Source organism: Poeciliopsis prolifica, unplaced genomic scaffold (assembly GCF_027474105.1).
Source record: "Poeciliopsis prolifica strain line A6 unplaced genomic scaffold, Auburn_PproV2 SCAFFOLD023, whole genome shotgun sequence".
Lineage (NCBI taxonomy): Eukaryota > Metazoa > Chordata > Actinopteri > Cyprinodontiformes > Poeciliidae > Poeciliopsis > Poeciliopsis prolifica.
Window position 1 is genome coordinate 1,575,031 of NW_026562398.1, and position 12,284 is coordinate 1,587,314.

General features: G+C 39.6%; 1 protein-coding gene across 4 annotated transcripts in view; it reads left to right on the top strand.

Moving 5' to 3' along the window:
- Positions 1-12,284, top strand: part of zbtb46 (zinc finger and BTB domain containing 46) — an 84,231-nt gene that overhangs the window by 22,282 nt on the left and 49,665 nt on the right. For all 4 annotated transcript variants that reach the window (XM_055046273.1, XM_055046276.1, XM_055046275.1 and 1 more), the window contains exons 2-3: positions 2,407-2,627; positions 2,734-3,667. In XM_055046273.1, the coding sequence (XP_054902248.1) occupies positions 2,442-2,627; positions 2,734-3,667 (1,120 nt within the window). In that variant the 5' untranslated portion in view covers positions 2,407-2,441. The remainder of the gene's footprint in view (positions 1-2,406; positions 2,628-2,733; positions 3,668-12,284) is intronic.

Here is a 12,284-nt window from a genome sequence, read left to right on the forward strand (position 1 = left end):
ATGCACACTGACCTTTGGCTACACCATTCATTTTGACCAGAAAAAAAAAAAAAAGAAAAAAGGAGGAATATGTCTGTGTGGATCAGTGACTTCTTTTGAATAAGTGATTTCTTTTGTGTTTAATGTAGCTCACATATACAGCAGGCTTTGCAGTTGAATGCACAAGTGGCCCTGAGAGAGGACAAGCACAAGCACAGTCTCTTTAAAGCCTCTCGGTTTGTCTCCAAAGGTGAAAGGTGAAGACTCTCAATACCTCTGTCAGAGCAATACAGAAAAGAAAGAATATCTCAAGGTTAGCCTGATTTCTTTTCCAAAGAAATATGTGAGCCCTAGGATACAAAAAAAAAATGTTTGTGTCAAAACCTGCCTTTTAAGTCTCTCAGGGCCACTGTTTTTCTGTGCTCACATCCAACTTTCCTTTTTCTTTCTGTCGCTTTTTTGTCTCTCTATAACTTCAAGAATCACCAATCAAAGCAAAAAGGTTTCATGCATTGATAGAGAAGGCTTCAGCTGCTGTCACAATCGCTCGGTCGGCATGTCCACTGCTGTTCATAGGAGGTGTGTTTGTCCAAGTGGACGTGGGAGACAATGTGGATTTATCTGATCTTACAAGCCATCAGGTTGAGCAGAGCTTTGCTAAACATGACCTGAAGTGCGCCGGCCCCCGAGCAAACGCTGCTGTCACCTTGGCCAGCCCGAGCTGTCATCTCTCAGAACGGCCCATGAGAGCTGACAGCTGTAGCGTTCCCAAAACAAATCACTGCTGCGTTTGGTAACACCCTGCGTCCGCGCGATTTAGCCCTCGCTGAGACAAGAGCGGGAGCGGCGGCTGCTAATGCTCCAGCTAATGCACTACCTTGATGTGTGTGCGTGAGTGTGTGTCTGTTGTCACCTCTGTGAATGTGGGTGCAGGTTTGCCTTTGCTGGGATTTACGTACTTTTCTGCCACCTTCTGCATGGGTTGACATGGTGATGTTCACATGTTTCTTTGTCTCCTTTTTGCAGTCTTTTATCAGTGTGTTTTTCTGTCCTGCCATTTTTTCTTCATCATCTGTTCTCTGACCATTCAGCACCCCTGCAAATTAAGGGCCTAAATCGTTAAGGGTGGGTTTCCTCTTTTTCCAGGCATAAAGCATTTGTTTTCATTGCTCAGACTGAAGCAAGGACACAAAGGGTCTCTTGTCCAACATTGAAGTGTTGGACAACAGAAGCACTAATGTGAAGGTTCAGGAGTGCACAGGGCAGGTTTTGTGTCGAAATGAGATTAAAGAAACAACTTAGATCATTTTTTTTATTGGTGAGATTAATTGTAATGCATTCTGTGCAAAACATCTCACTTTTTCCTCGGAAATGCTTTTGCACGTATGCTTCACTTTTTAACTGGCATTTCTAATGAGTGTATTTTGAGGCACACTCTCTCTTGCACACGCACACACACGCAACCCCCCCCACACACACACACACACGCAAACCTGTCAGAAGCACTTCATAAACAGAGATATTTGATTATTCGATCTCAGGCTTTTTTTAGACATCAAACTCAAGTAGTGGAGATGTGGTTTCTATTGATGTCTTTGTTTTTATGTCACAGTCATTGCTCACATATTCTCATCTTTAGAGACTACCTCAGTTAAATTATTTTTCTCCTCTTATTTTGCATAAAAACAAAACCATTTAGGCTCTGCCTAAAACTATAAACTATACGAATGTACTGAATTTAAATATCTTTACATCCAAACACAAAAAATGCAAATTAGGCGTGGGTAATAAAATCAGTAGGTCTGACCAACAGACTAAACATATCACTAGTATCCCAAATTTGTATGCATTTCATTTGAAATATAATACTCCACCAAATAGTGCATGAAAAAAGTCATATTGCAAACATTGGTGAGGGAATGATGATTGCAGTTCAACATATTGTGCTGCTGTGGCATCCACATTTATATTTGCTGGTACAGATGTTGACTGAACCTAACATTTTTTTACTTTAGCAGTTGGTGTTTTTATCTCTGTGACATAAAGCCGTGAATAGAACATGGAAGAATGACCCGTGACCCAGAACTCACCTTCTTGTCACCTACAAATCTGCTAAAAATGGATACAAACTACTGAAAGAAGTAGTGTTAGTGGGGGGTGTCATCAGCACCGTATGTGTGAACACTGTATGAATTTGTATAAGTACCAAAATATCAATTAATATCAGTCCAGCACTTATATTTTATTGATTTTGATGCATATTTTGAAGAAATGTATAAAACAGATCTTTCTTTCTCGATAAATGCCCTAAAAGTCTTAGATCGATTTTCCTCCTTGCTATACATTTCTGCTGACGTACACTTTTGATTTTGAGGCACACCAGATCCTTTGCTTATTGTTTGTATGTCTTCTTTTATCTCCACACAGATGTTTTGAGGAGAGGCTTTTGTTCAGCTACACAGATGAACAACAGGAAGGAGGACATGGAGATCTCATCTCACTACCGTCAGCTCCTCAGAGAGCTCAATGAGCAGAGGCAGCATGGCATCCTTTGTGATGCCTGTGTCATCGTGGACGGAAAGATCTTCAAGGCCCATAAGAACGTCCTTCTGGGCTCCTCACGCTACTTCAAGACTCTTTACTGCCAGGTGAGGGACTGCATTTCATAAAACAATTCAGGGGGAGTACATGTTTATTTTTCCATCACTTTCTCATTACAATAAAAAGTAAAGGGGTTTGTTTTACATCCTGCAGGTTAAGAAAGGAGCCGAGCCTCCCCATCAGACTACTGTTACACACCTCGACATCGTGACGGCGACCGGCTTCAAAGCCATCTTGGATTTCATGTACTCAGCACACCTTGCCCTTACCAGTAAGAATGTGATTGAGGTCATGTCGGCCGCCAGTTACCTGCAGATGACGGACATCGTCCAGGCCTGCCACAGCTTCATCAAGGCCGCTCTTGACATCAGCATCCGCTCAGAGATGGCCGATGAGCTGGCTGACTTTGAAATGGGAGCTGTTGCTGCAGGTTTAGGAGGAGGAAGTGGTGTAGTTGGGAATGGAGGAGGGGTCGGTCTAGCTGGAGCAGGGGGTGTTCCAGGAGCTAGTTTGGGGAGAGGGGGTGGGATAGTAGGTATAGCCTCTGAAGCTTTGGCGTCCATCATTTCTGGTCGCAGCACCTCTCCCTGGCTGGCACGCCGAACTAGTCCAGCCAACTCCTCCGGAGATTCAGCCATTGCTAGTTGCCATGAGGGAGGCAGCACGTATGGGAAGGAGGACCAAGAACCCCCTAAGAGCCATGAGAGCCAGGAGGAAGTATGCCATGACTCTCAACCCGCCTGGCCTCATGACTATAGGCCGGTCAATGTCAAAGAAGAACAGGTTTCCCCTGCCTCCTCTTCTCATCCAAGGGACACTCCCAAGGGGTCAACCCAAAGCCAAGTAGAACAAGGGGCAGGGGGAACTAGTGGTGGAGGTGCTGAAGGGCCCTGGCAGCCCCTATCAGGGTCCGGTCGGAGGAAGAACCGGAAGAACAAGGACACAGTCAGACATATCACCCAGCAGTCTGAAAGAACCTGGGATCGGCAGCGGGACCGGGAAAGAGAGAGGGACAGTAGGCCTGGATCTCCTCTGCCCTCCATGCTAGCTGTCACTGCTTGGAACTACAACGGCCAGGACATTCCAGGTAAGACCAGCCCTTCCTACAATGTTCAGTGTGCATTGTAATGTTGTAATGAAATATTTTTTAAGTTACAGGTTGAAAATGCAATTTAAATGACACTGAAATCAGAGCTCCACCTTAGAAAATCAGAGGTTTCTTTACTTTTTTCTTAAAATCCAGTATAGTTGGTTTGTGGTCAAAGCCGACATAAACTCTTCCCACTTCCTTCAGCTTGTGAGACTTGTGACTGACTTCCAGTCTTGGGTTTACGCTCTGGCTTACTGGTACTGATTTTAGCTGATTTCAAATTCTCTTTACAAAACATTAACAAATAAATAGTCAAAATAAAATGTTATTGCTTTCCAACCATGTCTAGTCAAATACGAAATACAAGAGGTCAGTTAGTTCCTTCGCCAATTTGACAAAAGTACCATGTCCCAGTGTAACTTTTTTCATCTAAAATATCTTTTTGCAGGTTTTCTGTTCATGTGACATCCGGCAACACCGAAAATTTCCACTTTAAATCTTCAACTTCAGGTTCCACACTGCAGAGTGTTGTTATTCCAACATACATGGTGCCTTCACTGATGAGAAAAAAATGATATTTTTGAGTGTGTGATTGGCAGGCCAACCTCAAAATGGTGCAATTTTGGTGCATAAATTAAATCAGTCACATACATTTTACTGGTGAATTTCTATGTTTGAACACACACATTTTGATAGCTTGTGTTGATAACAGGTTGTTTGGTCATTAGGAAGTCCTGCTTTTCCAACCTGCAGCCGAGACAGTTACATAGGTTTATTACAAAATCCGACTTCCGAGAATTAGCTGGAGTGGAGCATCTTTCTATTTTTAGAAAAGGTATTTAAGCAATAGGCAAAACAAACCAGGTGTTTAGTGGCTAATCGTTGTTCAGATTAACAGTTAAAGGTCTCAACATTGAGCGGAAAAGACTTGAAAGGATGAATGAAGGTCAAAAGAAAAGCTTTTTATCTCCGGATGTGGGCCGCTGGTTTGATGACTTCGAGGAGGCGGTGCTACAATTTTACATTTTTTTAAATGTATTTATTTTTTTTCATCTTGTGGGCTATAAGTTTGTTTTCATTGAATGTAATTGCCGACAGTCTGGTGAGTTTATAAGATTAGGGTAGATAATTGGGTGAAACTGTTGTCTCAACACCTAACTGTGGCAAAATCTAATTTATCTGTAAGACTGTTTAACCAACTGGTCAACGGCTGGCTTCAGCTGAACTCGTGTGTGTGATACTATCTGCATCCTGCAGTGCTGCATCAGAAACCCACAGAAAAATCATCTTTGCACAGTTTGTAGAAATTGACCTCTTTTCTTTTTTCTCTCCTCCGGCATTGTGATTAGCGAGATTATACACTAACGTGTCAGGCCTAAGATGATTATCTCAGATCTTGAAGGTGTGAGGTGAAGCCTGTGTAAATGCAGCTGAATGATACAATCCTTTCTTTACTGCAGTTTATTTAAGCCACACTCCCACTTACACAGACAAGAAAATGTGTACACAAACACAATGGTGAATGGATATTTATATTGAGATTATTATTTTTTTTTTATCCAAGACCTTGCAGAACTGTTTAGTGAGTTCTTCTTCTCCAAAACTTATACATGATAAAGTTACCTGTGGGTGTTTGTGCGTCTGTGTGCATGTTGTGGGCCCAAGGCGTCAATAGGTAGATTATTAAAAGTAAGAGAAGCTAATCCTGGGCGCATTAAGGGAGTTGGCTGTGAAATGGGCACACACGTCGCGCAGTGAAAGAAAACAGGATAATTGAATTGACCTGGGTCACTGCACGGATTACCAGCGCGTCCTCGCCATCCCGGGCTCCTCCCCCTCTCTCTGGGGTTTACGGAAGGACCTTCTGGAAAGGGCGAGAAGATGGAAGAGAAAGAGAGAGCGTTAGATTGGAGGGGTAATTAGAGAGAACAAAAATACAGAGGAGCAAGAAGGAAATGGGAATTGAACGGTGCATGCTTGTGGGCTATGAAGTGTTTGTCTTCTCTAGTTGACGTGTCTTCAGTCCCTGATTTTATGACCCGCAGTTGGACCTTATTACTTTGCTTGAGTACAACTTGTCTTGAGTCTCAGATTGCCAGACATCAATGCATAACCACTTAGGTAAATGGTACAAATAAGCCCGTTGGCCAGTGCCATGGTTCTGGTCGAAGGTAGAGTTTAAGTCGGGCTGTGGTGAAGCAGTGTTTCATGAGAGCTGTGTTTTGCCACCTGAAGGTTAGAGGAAGTGTAGAGTTACTGCTGGTGTAGACTCACCTGGTGTTTGCCTAAATGCAACCAATCATTCTTGAGCGCTTGTGGCCAAGATCTGGGTAAAGACTCAAACAATCGAGTCTCCTTCAGAGTGATGGACTTGATATTTAAGAGCAAACGTCTTGTTACCACTCAAGGTTTCATTGTTTCACTGTTGAGCTTTGAGGCTGCGGTTTGTGTCTGTGCATATTGGCAAGCAATCCTGGTTTTCATTTTAGTTTTACAGCCTAGAGTCCAATTGGTCTACAACTCTAAATAACTGTAGGTCAAAAGTACAAACAGTGGCTCTGGTGGGCTTATGAGCGTTAGAGTCCTTAAGTCTTAATTCTCCTTAAGCCCAGGATTTTGTCACCTCCAGTCAACGATCTAAATGAGATGTACATGCCTGTTAAAGGGCCAAAGCATTAGAAAGTGATCAGATTTTGTGGATTAATATATTGTTGAGATTTGCAAGATGCAGTTGGCAGGAGGACCGAAACTATTTGTTCTGGTAGCAGCAGAATGTGGATTGAAGAAGAAAAAATGTTTGGTAACAACTTCACTATGACATAAGCGAAAAAATAAATTCATGATTAAAAGTGAAAATGAAATCTCCTTTTTCCTTTTCAGTAAATTAGAACTTTATCTGGAATATTTTAGCTAATTATTCCATTCCATCAGTAGGACTGGCTGATACACAAGCCTCATATTTCTTGTGGCTCAATATTCATGGATTCACTTATTTGTGAATCCTTCTGTGAAATCGAACTCCAATTTTTCAGTGGAAAATGTGCCTATTTGTGGATTTTATTTAAAATATTTGAAAGAAAATGCAGCTTGGGAAGCTGAAATACTTTGGCGCAATGCTGCTTGACACACAGTTCACTTATGTTTGCAAAGCAGCCAGACAAGAAGTGCCACTTATTTTCCTTGGTGCTAATAAGCTCTACCTACAATAGCGGAGATAAGACAGACTGCACACGTAAACTTCTGCGGCAGTGCAAAGACAGTCTCCACTGTGAGTATAAATGCCCATTAGGGTGTATTTGGTGTTTGAACTATTTAAATAAACATTTGAAAGTCTTTTTAGATGAGTCTCAAGTATTTGTGGATTTGAACTATTTGTGGGTTGCTGTGGTCCAAATAATTAAAAAGCTAATAGTGTTTGTGGATGTTAAATTTATTAGGTGTTTATTTAGTCAGGCAATCTGCTCAGGTAGTGAGCCTACAGTCAGCTGCTAAATAAAATTCTGCTTGAAGCTTGTCAACTACAGGTATAATACCTCGTTTCTTTGAGATAGATGATTTCCACAAAGTGGCTGTCAGTATTTTTCACAATCAGAAGAGTTTGTCTCTATTGTATGGATGGAGAAATGCGGTTGCCTACTGTCAAACAGCTGTCCAGCAGCGTGCAGCAACGGGTGGGGGTGGCACTGCAATCAATTAAATGAGTGTAGAAATTAATTTTCAGTAAATTACCTTTCAGTCACAGGAATAAGACAATGCCAAGGATAAATCCATTATTAAATCTCACATACAAATTTCTTTTTTTGCTACTTTTTTTCCAATGTTTCAGATTATGAAACAAATTTTAAACTCAAGCAAAGCATAAAATGCATTGTTTTTCAATAATGCATTCATTGATTTAACAAAAACCATAGTTAAGCAACCTGTCCTAAGGTGCAGCACTGTTGATGTTGAGGTGTAAATCCTCATCGCGGCAGTCACAGGTTTGAGGCCCGACCTGATGACATTTGACCTTGTCTCTCACAAGCCTCTTTCCTGTCTGATAACTGTTAAATAAAGACCACAAAGGCAACAAAACTTAAAAAAAAAAAAAAAAAAAAAAAAAAACAACAACAACCTTATAGCTCTGGGGAGAAAGTTCTGCAAAGAGAAACTTGCAGAACTGTTTTAATTCAGTCACATTGGATGTTATTGAAAATGAATAGCCTTTTTAAGGTCATGCCACAGCACCACAATCAGGTTTAACATCAAACTTTATACAGGCCACTTGCGGATACTTAATTCTACCCTTCAGGCAGTAATCACTTTTTTTGCTTTAGCTTTATGTTTTGTTTAGTTGTGAATGTTATGTAAACTCTGTGTTCTGCCAGTCTTGACCATATAGTCTCTTGTTAAAGAGATTTATTTAATTTCAATGGGATTTTACTGATGAAATTAAGGGTAATAATGACAAAAATCAGGCCTATTACTTTTTAGTTGTCCTATATCTGGCCAACAACATGGAATTAGAGTATTGAATGAATGAATGTGTATTTTGTCTTCCAGTTAAGTCATAAAAAAAACACTCAGTGGCCTAATCTTAGGGGCTCAAATAATTTTGTGGTATTCTTGAGACATGAACAAGATTTGGTTTAGAGTAAAGCAACAACATCACAAAATATTTATTTAAAACACTGGTTTATAAATGATCCTCAAAGTTGACATCAAAAGATTATATGAATTTTTTTTCCCAGTACTTCTGTCTGAGATGAGAATTTTTTTTTCTTTTTTTTTTTTTTTTTTTTTTTTTTGCTTGATCAGATTTTCATCAAAACATTTTATCTCGGTTTCACTCTGACTCACAGCTTGGCAGGTTACTCAGCTCCTAAGCACCCAATGCTGGCCTTAGTCCTATAGCTCATAATCTAAAGATGGTGCAATCAGAGTATTTCTCTGCAACTGACACTGTTCATCTGACAATACAGGACAGTGAGGTTACAAAATAAATGAAAACGATCCAGTTTTTCACAGTCATTGTGCATTAAAAATCCACTAAATTGAAATCTGGGCTGCCTCTGAGTTTGCTTGCTTCAAGACAAGGCAAATGTTTAGATAGGCATTTGACCGGTCAGTTAACTAACAATGTCAACTTTTTTTTATTCTCTGGTGGTTTCGAAGAAGCTCTGCCTAATCTTCACATTCAGAGACATTTGGATTGGGGAGGAAAATATGTTCCATGGAGTCCAGTTGTTAGTTTCCATGAAGGGCTCGTCTGGGGGAGAAAGGGCACCTTCGGTCTGAGATTAGCTTAATTGCTTCATTCTTTATTGATGAAAAGTGCCTACACACTGTCTTTCTCCCTCCCTCTCATTCATCTGTAATCAGTGTCCATGCTCTGCTGTTAGAAATGACCATGTGACACACAAAGCGGGGCGGCTTGGTCGAGGGCTTAGCTAGTTTACTCCAATCCACCATTAATGCATGCCTGTGTGAAGGCTTGGCATATTAGCACACAGACTTTAATGCATCTGTATGAAAATGTGGCCATGTTGACATAAACAGCTGCAGGAATTAGGATTTGTTTTCTTCGGATCCTCTTCTCCCACTGACATCTGCTGTGGTTATTGGACGTCATTATCAAGGCCTCTAAGCGTCCAGCTGCCTTTTCTCTGGCTTGCTTCTCTGGTTTGATCTCGTCATTTCTTAGACTCACCTTGCCTACTGAGACACATGTTTGAAATATTACATGTGAGGAAATCATCGTTTCATACAAAATGCTCATGTGTATATTTTCCTCCCAAGTAAATTATTGTAGGTGACACATTTTGACAAAGAGAGCTTTAAATAGTCTCTGCTGTGACTGTTTTTTTCTTCACAATCCTTTAAATAATGACCTGATATTATTTTTAGTTTGGCCCCTGCTGCTTCAGCTGCTTCTCTAAGACCTCAAGAAAAACATTTCTGCACATCTAAGGCAAACATTTTGAATTTCAAGAGTTATTGGTGGCTCATGTGAAACTTTTATTTCTTGTTTAATTATTTTTATTCATTTATTTCCTATAAATAGTATACATATACATTTTATTGTAAATTCCATTTTTATTTCAGATTTTTGTGATCTATAAATAAATAATTAGCAATTTGTCAAATTAATTAACAATTTTAGTTTCTGGTATTTTTCAAATTTATCCCCGGCTAAAAATTTCTGCTTTAAATATGCAGTGTTTTTCTCCTGCTGGCATCGCTGCAGTTTAAACTAATTTAGCAGCTCATTTACAAAACACAGGGAAATTTACATTTTCCAGTCAAGTTTGACAAATAAGTAAGAAAACGACAGCAAAATACAATTTTGCCCATTAAAATTCAGTAGCTGATTGCTACATTTAGCTGCAATGAGCTTTCCATTTATTTACAGCTGGACTCCTGATGAGTTTTACTGTAAAAAAACAGACTTTTCTGTCTGTTTGTAACAAGCTTTCCAGAAATCTTGATAAAATAACTTCCTTTACCATAAGACAACCAAATAAAGGTGTCAAACATTTCATAATATGTTTACTTTTTTTAAAGCATTCTTTTCATGCCTTTGGAATTAGTTGTGCTGACACTTCACTATAATCACTGAAGCAAATAGTCAGTCATTACCCCTACACCCTGTACAGACCCTATGGTTTGGAACCAGAAAGTTTCCTGTGCGTTTTTTACCTAAAAGAAAACTCATTTTGATGTCGCAATGCTTTCCTACCTTTGAACATCTAAGTGACAGTTTGTTGCTGTTTTGTTAATTACATTAGGAACAATAAATACATCAAACACGAGATGATTCATGATGATGGTTTCATAAGAACAAAATGAGAAAAAAATGCAATGATTGATTTTTTTTTTTTTTGGGGGGGGGTGAATGCATATTTTTTTGTTTTTACAAACATGATGTTTTATATCTCTCAAATCTGGGATCAGAAATTAGTGCAAAATAATTTCTGATCCTGGATCAGAAATTATTGCATCCTATGGCAAAGTAATGCACTCCTTACAATGTTTGCAAAATATTTGTATCTTGTCTTTCATATTTCAAAACAGAAATATGGTGTCAACCTTATGATGCTGAGCTTGACTTGCTTACAATAGCTTACATTTGACCAAAATCAAGCTGACTACATTCATGATATAGGTTTCACTTTCACAAGAAATGGTGGTGCCTCTTTACGCCATGTCTTGTGGCATGAGGTGTTGCTACCAATCTGATGTTGATCTCATTATCTGCAACATCTGAAAACGTTAGCAGAAACAGGGGGTTGGTTTTTCCATTGAGTGAGATAAAGAAGTTGTTCAGTCATTTTTGCACTCCATACTGAGATGCTTTGAGTTGTTCAAGTTGTTCAGGTTATACTTCTCTGCTCTTTGACATGTGATCCAAAAATAAAAAAAATCTAAGAACTCAGTACTTTGAAAAAGGTTCAACAAATCCAGGGTACACAACAATCTAAGGTTGCATATAGAAATGAGGTATGTGCGTAATGGTTAGATTTGAATTGTGAGAAGCGGCCACAGTGAAAGTCCATGAAGAAAGCTTGCAAAACAGAGCAGCTGAAATTAAAGCTGCGGCAGGTAGCGTTTCTAAAAAACATGTTTTGCACATATTTGTAAAAAAACTGTCACTATGTCATCAGTCTCCTCTGGCTCCATCCTGTGGTCCAACTGCTATCTGCAGAAATGCACTGCTCCTGGAACTGCCAATCAAAGTCAGGAGGAGGGTCTTAGCGCAGTCAATCACAGACCTGCACACCCTGCAGCCATTCTGATGGTTAATAAAAACTGTTTATCCACTGTCATGCTGACTAGCCTGCACATTCATGGCCATCCAGGTTGTGGGGAAGGAGCTGTAGCATAGTGGATTGACGATTGACAAGTGATGAGATCTTCTCCTGGCTCTTATTGGCTGAGAATACTGCAGATAGTAAGCAGAGGAGCTTACTTTCTGTCTCATTTTTTGCTGTTTCAACAAATACAAAAACTTACCTTCTGTAAGGTAAGTTTATCAAAGTATATTTGCCAAATCATTGCAGTAGAAAAGAATTACTTGCATTTTATCACTTTACATTGCACATTTACTAACATAATTGTTCTGTACATCTCATAGATGTCAGAGAAATTATCTACTTGAATCTAATGTCTAAGATCATCAGTCTGAGCCCATAGCTTCCTATGAAACATGCTGAAGGCTTTCTACGTCATGGTTTGTAAGAATATACCTTCCAAGGCTACTTGGAAAGCTTTAAGTTCTGAGGTTTTTCTATCTTTAAGTTTAGTTTCTGATCTTCAGTTTCTGGGTGGAAGAAACTAAAGTAAACATGCTCTGTTTTAGTGACATTATCCAATATTATAACAATATCAGTGCAGCTGAAATGTCTCCCAGGAGGATTTCTCTTATGAAAGTTAAACCTAACTTGGCGAGAAGGAAGAAAACCATTGACTTTCTTTTTTCAGAGCATTGATTTCTGGTTGGTGATTTAAAATGTGTTCATTTTATATTCCTCTGGAAAACACTGAGCCTTAGTTTCTCGCAGGAAGCTGCTAATTCAGAATTATAATACAGGTTCCCACAGCAAGACAAACACTCAAAATATAAAAATAACCTCAT